The 14,422-nt window shown below is 41.1% G+C and overlaps 2 protein-coding genes and 1 non-coding gene across 3 annotated transcripts; 2 read left to right on the top strand and 1 right to left on the bottom strand.

Annotated features, from left to right (window-relative positions):
• Window positions 1–213: 213 nt before the first annotated feature.
• Window positions 214–6,457, top strand: tex261 (testis expressed 261). The gene is made up of 6 exons (XM_085350784.1): window positions 214–365; window positions 3,110–3,189; window positions 3,302–3,455; window positions 4,663–4,730; window positions 4,838–4,940; window positions 5,206–6,457. Exons 1-6 carry the CDS (start codon window positions 296–298, stop codon window positions 5,319–5,321), a joined length of 591 nt encoding a protein of 196 aa, XP_085206910.1. The 5' UTR covers window positions 214–295; the 3' UTR covers window positions 5,322–6,457.
• Window positions 4,986–5,058, top strand: trnak-cuu (transfer RNA lysine (anticodon CUU)). The gene has a single exon. It is a non-coding gene; the product is annotated as a tRNA-Lys (tRNA).
• A 1,555-nt stretch (window positions 6,458–8,012) lies between the features above and the next one.
• ankrd53 (ankyrin repeat domain 53) lies at window positions 8,013–11,505 on the bottom strand. Its single transcript, XM_085350783.1, has 6 exons — window positions 11,444–11,505; window positions 11,065–11,173; window positions 9,415–9,614; window positions 9,047–9,211; window positions 8,828–8,948; window positions 8,013–8,570 (listed from the first exon to the last, which is right to left on the bottom strand). Exons 1-6 carry the CDS (start codon window positions 11,503–11,505, stop codon window positions 8,013–8,015), a joined length of 1,215 nt encoding a protein of 404 aa, XP_085206909.1.
• Between the last annotated feature and the right edge of the window lie 2,917 nt (window positions 11,506–14,422).

Genomic DNA, 14,422 nt, shown 5'->3' with positions numbered 1-14,422 from the left:
GTGTACCCGGAGACCCCCGTCCCACAAACACACACATAGAGGCACCACCCTTTATATTTTTTTTATTATTAACTCAAAAAACATTATTCCTCTGGCGTTGCATTACTCCTCCCACCACAGGTGGGACTGTAACTAAACAAGTCAGTCCTTCCGGGCTCTGAGGCCTGGCTTTACGACTCTCCTCAGCTCGTACTGAAACACCAGGGGGAGGAACTTTGACCAGCGCTAGTTAGCTACCAGCTAGCTGCTCTCTCTATTATTTTCTTATTTTGTGTGCTGTTGCATATGCAGAGCAATGTGGTTTATTTATTTACTGAGCTGGCTGTCGCTGCTCATCCAGATATCCTTCGTCACGTTAGCAATAGGTAAGTGCTTGCTGAAATCCCCCTGCAGCTGTTAGCCTAGGTAGCTCATATTTGCCTGCCAATGCTAGCGGATCAAGTCAGCAGATTAAGGTGCGCTAGCGAGTGATAACTGAGCTCCGCTTTGCCAACAGCTATCGACTTAAAACGCAGTAATAAAATATGCATGTAAGCCGTGTTAGTGAACGAAGCAGAGTCCTGAAAGCTACCTACTGGCGTCTGGGCTAGTTAGCTTTAAAGGACAGGAAGTTAAGAGGAAGAGAATTGATTGAAAAAAAGATATTAGATATTTTGTAATGACTACCTTTTAAATGTTAACAGACAATCTTTATTAGGTAAATGTTCAAATTTTCTTTTTTTGGGGGGGGGGGGCGCAGTAGAATCACTTTCTCTTTGTCTTTAACTCCTAATCGATACTAACTGATCAGCCGATTCAGCAGCACAGAGTTCGGCCTCTTTTTGTAATCTGGTGTGAAGACCGACTCCAACTGCAGGATTCATGCTAATCTAACGTGAAGGCTTTAAATTACGCTCATGTATTTCTGTTTACATCAGAGAGGAGGATGTTAGCGCAGGAGAGGAGCAGCCTACATGTACGAAACTTTTAATGAAGGCTTGGCCCAAAGCCAGAGGTCCGTCCATGTAGACTTTTACCTGGCCACGTAACACCTACTGCATGACACGCTCAGTCATGTGACCTGACCTGTCGGCAGATGAGAAAATAAAACAGCAAATATTCATGACGTATATCGTTTTCATTTTCAATGAGACAACTCATGACATGAGTTATCTCATTGTGTCCTCATTTTTTTATAGATCAAATCAAATCACTTTTATTGTCACATCACATGTGCAGGTACATTGGTACAGCACATGTGAGTGAAATTCTTGTGTGCGAGCTTCACAAGCAACAGAGTTGTGCAAAATACAATAATGTAAACAAGCAAAATACAAGAATGGCTACATCTGAAACTAATAAATATATGTACAATATATAATAGTATATGCATTTCTGGATGTGTATACTAAATATTTTTCTACGTGTGTGTGTGTGTGTGTACACATATTTTACAAATTAAATAGAGTAAACAATAAATAAAATATATAAAAATATACAGAGTAAGACATGTGCAAAACAGTGGCATTACTGTACAGTATGGAGTGCATAATGTTAAAGTTCCAGTAGTGAAGCTGAGGTGTCTATGACGTGTTCAGCAGTCTGATGGCCTGGTGGAAGAAGCTGTCTCTCAGTCTGCTGGTACGGGACCGGATGCTGCAGAACCTCCTTCCTGATGGAAGCAGTCTGAACAGTTTATGGCTGGGGTGACTGGAGTCCTTGATGATCCTCCCCGCTTTCCTCAGGCACCGCTTCCTGTAGATGTCTTGGAGGGAGGGAAGCTCACCTCCAATTATCCGTTCAGAGCACCGCACTACTCGCTGGAGAGCTTTGCAGTTGTAGGCGGTGCTGTTGCCGTACCAGGTGGTGATGCATCCAGTGAGGATGCTCTCAATGGCACAGCGATAGAAGGTCCTGAGGATGCGGGGGCTCATGCCGAATCTTTTCAGTCTCCTGAGAAAGAAGAGGCGCTGTTGCGCCTTCTTCACTGTTTTGTTTATGTGTACTGACCACGTAAGATCCTCAGCCAGGTGTACGCCAAGGAACCGGAAGCTGCTCACTCTCTCCACAGCAGCGCCGTTGATGGTGATGGGGGTGTGTACTTCTCTGCACCTCCGGAAGTCCACTATCAACTCCTTTGTCTTTGCGACGTTGAGGGTGAGATGGTTGTCTTGACACCAGTGGGTCAGGGCGCTGACCTCCTCCCTGTAAGCCGTCTCATCACCGTTGGTGATAAGACCCACCACTGTAGTGTCGTCCGCAAACTTCACAATGATGTTGGAGTTGTATAGATCAAGGCCAGCGTACGCCAAGCTTAACTGCTTATTAAGTGTTCATTCGTTTTAGAATTATTTGTTTTAATATTTTTGGACACGTAACAGTGTTTGTTATTACTGTTTAAGGACTATAGTTTGAGTAAGTTTAATTGTGTGTGCAAGCTGCAAACACATGGCCTTCAACACACAAAGCCATTACTCATAACTCAGATGCTTATTCTGATTAATAACGCATAACTTCTTTTAAAAAAAATCATACTTTAGCCAATAGTAGTTATAGAAAGCTGTTATATTTAGTGAAAGAAGTACAGACATGTTTTATGTCTTGGCTTCTCCCTCACAGGTAGTATCCAGTTCACACATATTGACGAGTCTGATCAATTTACTGTCTGTTTGGCCTTCCTTCCACATGAGCTCAGTAACTGTGGGTCGTGTCAGTGTTGCTCAAATGAACCTACATTATTTGGTCAGTCTTTGTTGCTCTGCCACGGCTGTTCACAGGAGCTAGGTATTGAATGTCGATAAAGCCTTTGCAACAAATCTTGAAAAATGTCACATACTCAGTTTGCCTTCAGTAAATTTTAGCTGCTCAGGTGTTGAATCCTTTCTCCTCGTGGCTCCAAAACCTAAACTGTACCACCTGCTTTCCCTAAATTTGTATGTAAATGTTTTATTTATTTCTTTTTTTAAGCAGAATGATTTGCAGCAAAAGCGACAGAACAAATTTAGCAGTCTATAAAAAACAAAAAACAAAAACAACCCTAAAAGTAACTGTGTCTTACTCTTTTATTCACACTGACGCCCCTCCCCAAGTCTTCTTCTTTGGTTGCTCATTACCTTTCATTTTCTCTCAGCTGCTGGCCTCTACTACCTGGCTGAACTAATAGAAGAGTACACAGTAGCCACCAGCCGAATAATAAAGTACATGATACTGGTGAGTATTTGGGTGTGACTTAATGATGAGATTGTCTTTAGGTACTTGTTTTAATGATGTGCTGTACATGCAGGTCAACAGTGGTTTTTACGATTTCTGTGGATGTGTCCAGTTCTCTACAGGGGTGCTGGTATGCCTCTATATGTTCGAAGGCTTTCCAATGTTGATGGTGGGAGTCGGTCTCTTCACAAACCTGGTTTATTTCGGACTCCTGCAGACCTTCCCTTACATACTTCTGAGCTCCCCAAACTTCATCCTCTCCTGTGGTAAGTGTAACACACATTTGCCTTGAATTATTTGGTAAAACTAAGCAAATACAATCTGAAAAGGGGGGAAAAGTTAACAAATCAATAAGGATGCTATCTGCTATTAACACTGATCAGCCTGAACTGCTTTAACTGTGTTTTATTGATCATATCATTACCAACCAATATTACACTGGAAAGCCTTGAGTTCTGGTAGTGGGCTGTTTGTTTTGTTTGCTGTGCAGTGAAGCACATTATCCTGCCAGTGGAGGCCACTACCAGCCAGATTAATGGCTTGGTGAGCTGTGTCAAGCTTAAAGAAAAGGTTTTTGTGTCAGAAAAGCGGCTCTCTTTTTCTTGGTTAAATCACCATGGTAACTCATGCGAAATACTGATTCTTGGTTGGAGCAAAATCATGTTCAATTTCAGATTTAAAAATCACCTGGAAGCGCCGCATTTTTACTGTTTCTTTAATTTAGAGCTCGTTTTAAGTGCATTAAAGATTCTCTGTATGATTTGGTGGCTGTGGCTACATTGTAGCTTGCCATCACCAGTGTGTGAATGTGTGTGTGAATGGGTGGATGACAGGTTGTGTAAAGCGCTTTGGGGTCCTTAGGGACTAGAAAAGCGCTATACAAATACAGGCCATTTACCATTTTTACCATTTAAATAATTAAATTGTTAAGCTGTACTTTTTATCATCATCATTATCATCTACTAATGTCTCTGACTGGAGTAGGTGTCACTCACAGGGATCATTTTGTGCTGATGAAGAGTCACATGACCTGTGAAATGCTCCTTTATAAGTGAGTGCTGAGGGCCTGAAGCAAGCTTAACAGGAGTTTTTATAGCTGCCATTTGTGATAACTGTTGTTGAGCCAGCTAAAGGAAAGAAAGCCTGGTTTTGTTAAACTTCTTGTATAGTACACCCCTCTGGCATCCAGACTCCCCAGATCCAAATCAAATGAAACGTATGCAGCATATCCTGAAACAAGCCCAATCCACTTTAACTTTCCACTACCAACAGCCCCGTGCCAGGACAGGTCAGAGCTGTTTTGGTGAAACAGTATTTTGCAGGAGGTTTTAATATTTTGGCCTGGTTGTTGTGTGCACATCTAGAAGGATAGATTCATTTTCCTTTAGTCCTAATATGGACTTCTTACACATTAAACTGTGAGTCAAATGACAGCGTTTGTCAGTGTAATGAGTGTAAATTTTCTCGCTGCAGTGTTGGTGGTGGTGAACCATTACATGGCCTTCCAGTACTTTGCACAAGAGTATTACCCATTCTCAGAGGTAATGTAATCTCAGATTCACAATACTGTGTACAGTTTTGGATATAGATCTTTTTATATTTCTCTTTCTTGTATAATCATGTGCCATTTATGCTCAACTGGACATAGGTGCTTGCCTACTTCACCATCTGCCTGTGGGTGATCCCCTTTGCCTTCTTTGTGTCGCTGTCAGCAGGAGAAAATGTTCTCCCGTCCACCATGCAGCAAGGAGGTAAGTCTCAATGCTGCCATTGCTTTTAACAGACTTTGCTCATCAGCCCGGCTAGCTCAGTCGGTAGAGCATGAGACTCTTAATCTCAGGGTCGTGGGTTCGAGCCCCACGTTGGGCGCGTTCTTTTTTGCACTTGCTCTTAGTTTCTGAAGTACATTGTAAGTTTTTAAAACCTGTTTCCTGCCTTCTATGTGTCAGTGCAGTCAGAAAACTCATGTTTTAAATGACATTTCCTGTTTCCCCCTCCCCCTTTTTTTTTTTTTAGATGATGTAGTATCTAATTACTTCACCAAGGGCAAACGGGGGAAGAGGTCTGGGATCCTCCTGGTGTTCTCTTTCCTGAAGGAGGCAGTGCTGCCCAGCCGACAGAAAATGTACTGAGGGCTTGAGAGTCTGGGGCGCTGCCTCGGGGGTCAGTGGGGATGTGCGAGTACGTGTTGAAGATCAAAGGGGAAGCAGGAAGGACAGTGGAAATTGTTTCTGGATGGGACTAAAACGACGCTGTGGCCAAATGGGGAAGAAAGGCATGTTAAGAAATAAATAACTTAAAAAAAAGGACGGACCAATGAACAGATCAGAGCTTCCTGCTGGACGAGCCCGGCGAGTTTACCCAGGCCACGTCTGTCTGTCTTTGTCTTTCTGTCTGTACTGACTGCCAGTAACACCCACCAGAGACCTCGTTGTGGGGATCCTATGTGTAGCGTGATGCTTTCATGTCAAGTTGGACTCATTTTTTTAAAGCTTTAGTAATAAAATATCTACATGTGGGGTTTAAAAAATAACAACCAGAGATAAATACTTGTTTTTCCTTTCTGTCGTACGTGTGTCAAAGGCCTCACACTTCATCTGATTCCATACACGGAGTAGTGTTAAAAATAAGAAGAAATTCTGATGAAGAGGATTTCTTAGATATGAGACAGATCAGAGGTACTTTATGATTCATTCCTGCACTCCAAACTTGGATTTTGGTTTTAAAAAAATGGCATATTAGTTGCTACAGGTCGCCAAACAAACATTTTAATTAGATTACTGGAAATGAAGAAGGACAAACTGTGGAGAAGTCCTGCTCTGTTTTACAAAGTATGACATGGTATAAACAATATCCCGCCTGGCATATAATATCTCAGAAAATGAATTCAGCAAAGGCACTTGTGAAGGTTTACTTTTAACTATTGAAGTGAGCTACGAGGCATGTTTCCTGCACTGGATCTCAGCGCTCATCAGCATTTGGCCACAGAAACGATAAGATTTCATGTGCTTCTACTCATAAACCACCAGCACTACAGCATCCTTTGTTTGTTTTTGTTTTTGTTTTGGACTGTTTGTAAGAATTTAAACTGACATACCTGACATCAAAGACAAATGTAAACACTTGTAGAGATCAAACTTTTGCAGTGACTTTTTTTAAGCTCACCGCTGTTGGGGAGAAAAGCTGCTCAGTGTGGTATAAAGAGACAAACATTAAAAAGGACAAAATTCCTTTTATCAATTCCCCAGTGTGATTCACTGCAGGCTGATATGCGCGCAGCTGTGTAATTAAAAGAGTTTAGTGAAATAACTTTGGATTAAATGGTTATTTTTTACAGGCTGAAATAAAGGGAACAGAAACACTTACTGATGTTTATTATTTACAGTTAAATCAGGTTATAGCTTCCAGTCTGTTACGTTGTATTTGCACCGTGATGGATTTTCTAACTGCTGTCACGCCCCGACCTGTCAAGTGTGTGTCGGGGCAGATGGCTTTCTTATTTAGATCCCATGTGGCCTAGATCACAGAGTACACCCGGTTGATGCTAGTGTGCACTTTGACCCCCATCAAGGTGTGAAGTGCTCCATGAATTCAAAGGAAGGAGGAGAAAAAATAATGCATGCAGACACACACACACACACACACACACAAGCCTTCAGCTGACAGGCCACAGCTCAGAGTTCACACTCTAATGCTGTTGACAAGCCCTCACCTGGATCCCGATTCACTTCCCTGGGGGAGATGAGTGAGAGTGCAGGGATACACCTGTGACAGGCGACCCAGTTCACGGAGGTTTTCTCACCTTTCGTTCACCCCTCTGTTCACCCCGCATTTATAAGTTCAGCTTCAGGAGCGGATGGCATTTTTAATTTTTGTCACTTGCAGCTGAGGTTGTGGTGCAGGTGGAAGAGTGGGTTGGCCACCAATCGCAGGTTCAATCCCCCCGGCCCTTCCCACACAGAGTATCTCCTGATATATGCTGTGGGTGTGAATGATGATGGTTGCTGGCATTTATTGGAAACTCTCAGGTCTAAAAAGTAGACAGGATAAAGAACATTTAACACTCCGGGATGCCTGGATATTCTCAAAGACAAGGTTCAGTTTTGTGCCTGCTGAAGCTCTTGAAGATCAGCAACGTATCCGTTTTCCCAAATGCTTTTCAATTTCGGGGGGTTGTTTCCGACCAGGGCCCAAAGATTACTAGACACTTTAAATAGTTTCAAAATAAAAAAAATAGCAACAACAGCTTTATGTACGACCTTTTATTGATATTTTTAACTTGATTTAAAAACTATTAAAAGGGACCTTATATCTTTCAAGTTATGAGTACATATACAGGTAATCCCCTGGAGCAAACGCTCATGTTTCAGAGAATTTCTTTCTGCTCATGCCTCAGTGTGATGTTAATGGGATCAGATATTCCTAATCTAGTCATCTCAGTTACATCCATCTGGTTCTGTCTAAATCTGCTGACGAGGGGCTGCCAATCAGAAGAATGGTGTCCTTAAATGGAGAGGAGCTGAGAACGGCTTGTTTCAGACATGATGATCTGAGGTGCTGCACTAATGTTTAGTATAAGGATTATTATGATCTATGAGTCATGCAAAGCTACCCTAGTAGAGTTCAAGAATGAAAAAATATGAAGCTGAAAATGAGCTTAATAGTTCCACTAAATGTTTTTTCACGTATGTTGATGTCAAATGTTTCCATTTGAAAAAGCTATTTGACAAACTCTAAACATAGTGACACTCAAGCTTTTAATGCATTTCTTCGGAGCCTGTTCCCAGTTTCAGGTTAAATCTCTTCAGCCAAGACTGGGAAAGTCAGTACTGTCTAAACTCCAGCACCTCAACCAGACACATGGCCACCTCTGTCCAGGGGGAGGTGTTGTGCTCCTGAGGGCATCCTTGATGCTTGACCTCCACCATGTTCTGTGACTCAAAGTCCTGTGGCCAGGTGATCCTGGAAGGGAAGGCTCTGGGAAACAACACCCTCTCAAGGACATCCAGAGGCAGGTTAGGAGCGGGGCGAGGCGTGCTGTCCCACCTGGTGGTGTACTGAAGTTGCCTGCTGGAGCTGTCCCTCCAAATGGTGACGCTGTCACGGAGGTCGGGTTCTGCGAGGGGTTTCTTTGGCTGGAGGCCTGTGAAGATGCTCCATGGTTTGAAGGGTGGCTTAGGAAGGGTGTTCCTGTCCTCTTTAATGCCTTCAGGCTGCTGCTCCTCACAGTGGGCCTTTGCATGCTTTGACTCACAGTTGCTCTGATCTGCTAAGAAGCACTTGGTGTGATACTTGCTCACCTGCTCCCTGAGGGAGAAATCCTTCAGGAGGGCCACGCCTTTCTTCTTTGCCCACTCAGCCACCTTTTCATCAGTGAGTGTCTAATGATGGAGGGAGAAAGTGCAAACAGCATAAGAAAGCTGTTCATAAAAACCTTGACTCTACTATAATAAAGCCCCCATTTACACTGCAGAGGCCTTCCTGCCTCACGGGAGCCGCGGTTTTATACTTTATGAGCCAGTTTAAGACAAAGCGTTGATAATGTATGTGTATATTCTTTATATTTAAAGAGTATACACATACACATAATATTCTATTTAACTTTCCATGTCATATAAACAAACTCCTATAAACTAACCTTTCTGGTGAGATTATTCTGTTTGGCCATGCCCACAAGATCAGTGTATAAGGCCTGAACCAGCACTCTCTCCTTTCTTTCTTTCTCTTTATTCACATGCCACATACAGCTCTTCAGATACCTGCCCACACACACACACAAACAAGAGATTTGTTTAAAGGAAGTAGCTGTTTCAACTACAGCAGTTTAAACTTTTATTTTGGTGTGAGCTTGCTCTACCTCGCTACCTTCCTGTGGCACCAGATGCAGGCTAAGTCCAGAGGTGTCTGCCCCAAGCTGTCCTTGGCCAAAACATCTGCTCCGGCCTTCACGAGGATCTCTGCACAGTCGAGAAAGCCCTCAGAGGCGGCCAGGTGCAACGGGGTCTGCCCCAAGTCTGTGGTGCTGGTTTGAAACACCCCCCAAAAAACCTCAGCTTTATTTATTATCATCACCATCATAATTATCATCATTGCAATCATTATCTCTTTTAAAAAGCATTTCTTTGGTAATTTGAATGTTGTGTATGCAGCCGCTGAGCGTGAACAATTTCATATTTCTAAAATAACCCAAAATAGAAAATACAGCTGCCTGCGCAGCCTTCTTACGCATTAACGTCGGCGTCGTGCTCCAGCAGGTATCTGAGACAGGCGCAGGTTCTGGGGAAGCTCTTGTAGGACAGGACCATGTGGAGGGGCCGGCGACCTTGGGAATCACTGCTGTTGATCCACTGTTGCCTGAACTTCACCAGGAGCTGAACATCACCCAACTCGCCATAAAGGCAGGCCATGTGGAGCGGCGGCAGACTCTGGAAGATAACGTTTCTACTCTTAGGTCTTTTTTATTTTAATTTATTTTTTTTACAGAGGACGATTTGATGTCACTGCAGAAAAACGAAAAGGTGTCATTAAGAATATTAATAACAGATATTTCAGTTTAGATATTTCATGTTCAGGGTCCTTGGCCTGAACAAAATTAAAAATGACGTGATTTTCTTTGCCTGTTTCATCATAGGCAGTGATGTATTTGGAAAATAATGTTTGTACATTTTCTCAAAAATGTTTTAAATCCCAAGAGTATCATTATCGTTGTTAAGATAGTTTAGGAATAAGTGTATAAGTGGGTAAAAATGATAATCTGATACCTTTTTGTGCAAATGTTTAAGAAAAGACAAAATGTTACAGTTTTGCTAATGATATCTTGGTCACAGCTCATTTTTATATACACAAAGCCATGTTTTTCAGTTCCTCCAATTGTTGTGACAAATTGAAAATCTTCTTTCAGTCCCTTAAAAAGACAAACTTCTGACTTTTCAAAATCAGCAGTTCTAATACTTTGGTCCTAGGAGTCAACAACTAGCTAGCAGACACCAGCTAGCAAGAACTTCTGAGCTGTTCCAGCTGGCTGATTTGGGTAGCTGATTAGCCAGCTGCTGAGCATGGACAAAAGTTTGAATGAGTCCACATCATCTGATCCAAACCAGATAAATGGTTGTTAGGATTATGAGGAGGTTCTTGGAAGATTTTCTCCCCTGTAAGGGGGTTCCCAAAAGTCTGAGAACCACTGCTCTAAATCACTTACAATTGCTAGTGATTCACCTTAAGTGTTAATTCTATTTATATTTTAGTTTTCTTTTCAAATATATGAATGTCTTTTAGAAATTTGTAATATCCCCCCACACACTGATTTCTCTCAGCTGTTCTGAATTACCTTTCAGTGTGTTTATTGGCTTGATAGGTTTTTTTTTTTTTTTAATTCCTTTTAACTATTCTGTGTAAGGTGATCACGAGTGTTTTGAAATCAACACGTTATCACTCCCAAAACGTAACATTTTAGGCTAGGTGACAAATCGTCAACATTTTTCGCTTTAGGGTACCCAACACGTTCCTAAATGACAACATCAGAAAAAAGAGAACACATGAGAACCGTTTGGACTCAAACTACACATGTTCGTTCATTTTCTTAAAATCGCCTTGGAAAACACTGTTTTACGTCCTTTAACTGCTGGTTAATGTTAGGAATGACGTGACAAAACGTCGGTATGCTACGCCCCGTGAGTGAGAACGGGCTGTTTGAAATATGCCTAAATAACAAAATCTGTTATCATTACTATTAATAATAATGCCTATGTTTTATTTATTTTTCCACAGGATGTTGTAATGTAGAGGCTACTACTGCTTTTCTTATTTTTCTTATGCACAAAAGTGGTCTAAAGATTTTTGAAAATCCTAATGTTGATCAGCTGTTAATAACTTTACCTGTTGGTGCAGGGAGAGCTGGTTCTCATTTAAATCACACTTCTCCGGGTTCCCAGGAGCCACAGCTGGGAACATCTGCCTGCTCAGCGCATCATAATGGGACTGTTTCCTGCAAGATTAATCCACGCAGAAAAAATGCTGTGAGAAGTAAGCCGTGAAACCTCAAAACATCCGAGAGATTTAAGCTACATATTTCCTTACATATCCCCCCTTTTAAAGTTGCTATTAGCCTGCTCTTACAAGATATAGTTTTCTATTAAAACGCTCATTACAACGTTTAAAGCGGCTGTTTTGACCAACCCACGGTGTAAATTTACACTTTAAGTGCATATGCACTGAAAAACAGCACCCAGGCTTTCAGTATTAACAAAGTTTTTACCCTTTTTTACATCTTCCACGTCTCCGTTTTCCGGGCTTGTTGACAGGTTCCATGGTTGCCATGGAACTGTAACCGGGAAACTAACCCCGCTTTACGACATCCGGCACAAGAAGGAGAGAAAGCGATGAATTGTTATTTCCGGTTACAATATGTGTTAAATTATTATTATTAAAACTGTAGACAGTGTTTTTCAACCGATTTAAAGATCTGATGTCACGCGCTGTTCGACACGTGATTTGTATTCAGACCAACGAGTGTATAAAAGTTTTCTACAGTCATTGGTCATTCAAACATTTTAACCCCAAAAACAGGGGCGACAAACATATGTCCCCAGGATCGGCTTTGGAACAAGTGAGCGCATAAATTCTGGACTTTTAACTATATTTTCCCACTGAAAAAGACCTCTCCCATTCCCATTAAGTAACACTTAAACAATAGAAAATACAGAAAATGTCTGTTGTTTTTTTTTCATTATCAACAATAGAAATTTCTTTTATACAATGAGACAGTAGGCTACAGTACAAAAACAACAACAAAGAATTTAAGAGAAGAAAAGTAGTACATTTTCTATGAATTCAAGTATTTTTGTTTTATAATTACAGGACAGTCTGGGCAATGAGATACCTGAACTTTTTCTTTAAGTTTAGACTTTTATGTCCTACAGTTTAAGCCCAAACAGTCACACTGACTTATTTCTTCATTTGCCGGAGCAGTTTTTTTTGTATGATGTAGAAGAGCTGGCACATACTGTTTAACTTGCTATTCTTTTTCATCTCTTGAGATATCTCAGGATATCATGTTTGCAATTTAACTTCTTTGCACTGACAGAAGGAGGAGATTCACTGGTGTGGCCCACAATGTAAAACGAGTTTGATACCTTTGCTTTAGACATTAGATACATTCAAGCAAATAATATTTTCCTCCATATAATGCAATAGAGGTGGCAAACATTAAGCACTACTATCTTAACATTATAAATAAATTCCATTCTCATTTTTATCACAATAAAAGCATGTGAATTAAACACATAAAACCATTTTCAAACTTATTTGAAGTTTATTCTATTAACTGGGCAACAGCTAGTTAACATGCACATCAGAGAGTGATAGTAAATCATTTTGTGATAGCAATACTGGCCAATGTTTTCATTCCCTGCCTATGGTCCACACATTGTGCAGGCCTGGTCGTTCTCCTTCTCATATCTACACGATATACTTGCTCTTTTATCTTTTCAATAAAACTGAAATTAAAAGTCATTTCTATCACATTTGATAGCACGAGTTATGTCTGAGTGTAATAGCTTGTGACAGATAAAGGTAGATCAGTGGTTGTATGCATGGCAGAGGCGCACTTCTACCCTCTCACGCAGAGTCCACAGCTCTCTCCTCATATATCCCTGGTGTGCTCATATTGATAGTTCATTACGGGTCCCTGCTGGCTCTTGGCCTTAGCAAAGTAGATCAATCTTGCTCGTGCTGCGCAGGCCACATGTGAGGCCGATATAAATTAAACAGTTACTTTATGGTCTCCATATCTCTGTGGCAGCAGGCCTCTCTGATCACAGCTACTGACCAAAGTGAATGTGACGGAGTGCAACTCAGTAGACAGATACAGTATGTGCAGAGGAGGGAGAGTGGACACACTGGACAAAGGATGCTGAAGATGGAGCTGCCAGGCAAGAAGAAAAGAAGTGAGGGCAGATATGCTGAAGGGTTGGTGTGACACAGATAGGGTGAGATGGAGGGAGATAATAAACTGCGGAGATCCCTAAAGTGAGCAGCTGGAATAAAAATAAGATACAGATGTCACTAAGAACTCTGTGCCGTGTCAGAAATACTGAAGTGAGTTAACAATTTCTGGAGCAAATTAGAAACACAAGCATGTAAATACAAGAAAAAGACTAAAACCAGTGGTGCATTAATTTTAACATTATAGAGTAGATTTCTTCTTCTTTCAGGATCTCCATTATACCCTGTCCCTGACATCCTCCTCTGACACACCAACCCTTTGCACGTTCCCTTTCACTGCATCCATGAATCTTCTCTGTGGTCTTTCTCTCTTCCTCCTGCATAGCGGCTCAATTTTCAACATCCTTTGTCCACTATATACAATATAATACAATACAAGACAAATTTATTTATATAGCACGTTTAAAACCAGGGGTACACAAAGTGCTTCACAAAGCAATAGACAATAAATGATTACATTGAGCAATGAAAAATTAAAAACACAGTAAACTGAAGGATAACAAAAACTAATTAGTGAGTAGAGATAAGGAGAATATATAATAATCTAGGGAAAGATGCAGCAATTAAGAAACGGAGACAATTAACACTATAACCACTGTCCCTCCTCTACACATGTCCAAAAGAAGTCGTTTTTAGACAGCAGGGAGGTCAACAAGAAAGGAAAAAGGTACATCAGGTTTTGACTGATGATCAATACATTTGAGGACTTTTATTGTTTAGTTTGGTTCTTTTCATTAGACTTCTTAACAGTAAGATAGAAAAAAATAGTGGATTAACATAACCTGGAAACAGAAAACTTATAAAGCAGCTCACAGAACATCAAGAAAGACCTCTGGGATTACTGGGTAACAGGATGCCACGGTTGCAACAAGTCAGTTTGTGAAATTTCTTGCCTCATAGATATTCAATAATCAACTCTAAGTGGTATTATTGTAAAGTGGAAGTGTTTATGAACCACAGCAACTCATCCAAAAAGGGTAAAGTTACAGAGTGGGGCCACTGAGTGCTGAGCTGCAGTCACAGATCATAAGAATTATCATCAGCATGAAAACTGTGCACCGGGAGCTTCATGGCATGAGCTTCAACAGCTGAGCAGTTCCTGTAGGTGTAATCTGTGGGTGGTCCAGAAGATTTGTCCTTACAGTGTATAAATATATGAAAAAACAATATAAATCATGTTGTTTTTATGTTGTTATTTAGGGTACAGTGCAGTGTTCATTATGCTGAAACA

This window comes from Diplotaxodon limnothrissa, linkage group LG3 (genome assembly GCF_057381915.1).
Source record: "Diplotaxodon limnothrissa isolate DT_005_m linkage group LG3, D_limnothrissa_male_GT1.1, whole genome shotgun sequence".
Classification (NCBI taxonomy): Eukaryota; Metazoa; Chordata; class Actinopteri; order Cichliformes; family Cichlidae; genus Diplotaxodon; species Diplotaxodon limnothrissa.
The sequence above is the reverse complement of the archived record's forward strand: the minus strand, read 5'-3'. Positions and strand labels throughout refer to the sequence as shown.

Excerpts from the sequence above, each read along its gene's own strand:
- ankrd53 (XM_085350783.1), bottom strand. The coding sequence starts at position 11,505 with ATGGCAACCATGGAACCTGTCAACAAGCCCGGAAAACGGAGACGTGGA. Across the intron at positions 8,949-9,046 it reads TGCCACAGGAAGGTAGCGAG|GTATCTGAAGAGCTGTATGT; the intron begins GTAGAGCAAGCT and ends GTGTGTGGGCAG. Across the intron at positions 8,571-8,827 it reads AGAATAATCTCACCAGAAAG|ACACTCACTGATGAAAAGGT; the intron begins GTTAGTTTATAG and ends CTCCATCATTAG.
- tex261 (XM_085350784.1), top strand. The coding sequence starts at position 296 with ATGTGGTTTATTTATTTACTGAGCTGGCTGTCGCTGCTCATCCAGATA. Across the intron at positions 3,456-4,662 it reads AAACTTCATCCTCTCCTGTG|TGTTGGTGGTGGTGAACCAT; the intron begins GTAAGTGTAACA and ends TTCTCGCTGCAG. Across the intron at positions 4,941-5,205 it reads GTCCACCATGCAGCAAGGAG|ATGATGTAGTATCTAATTAC; the intron begins GTAAGTCTCAAT and ends TTTTTTTTTTAG.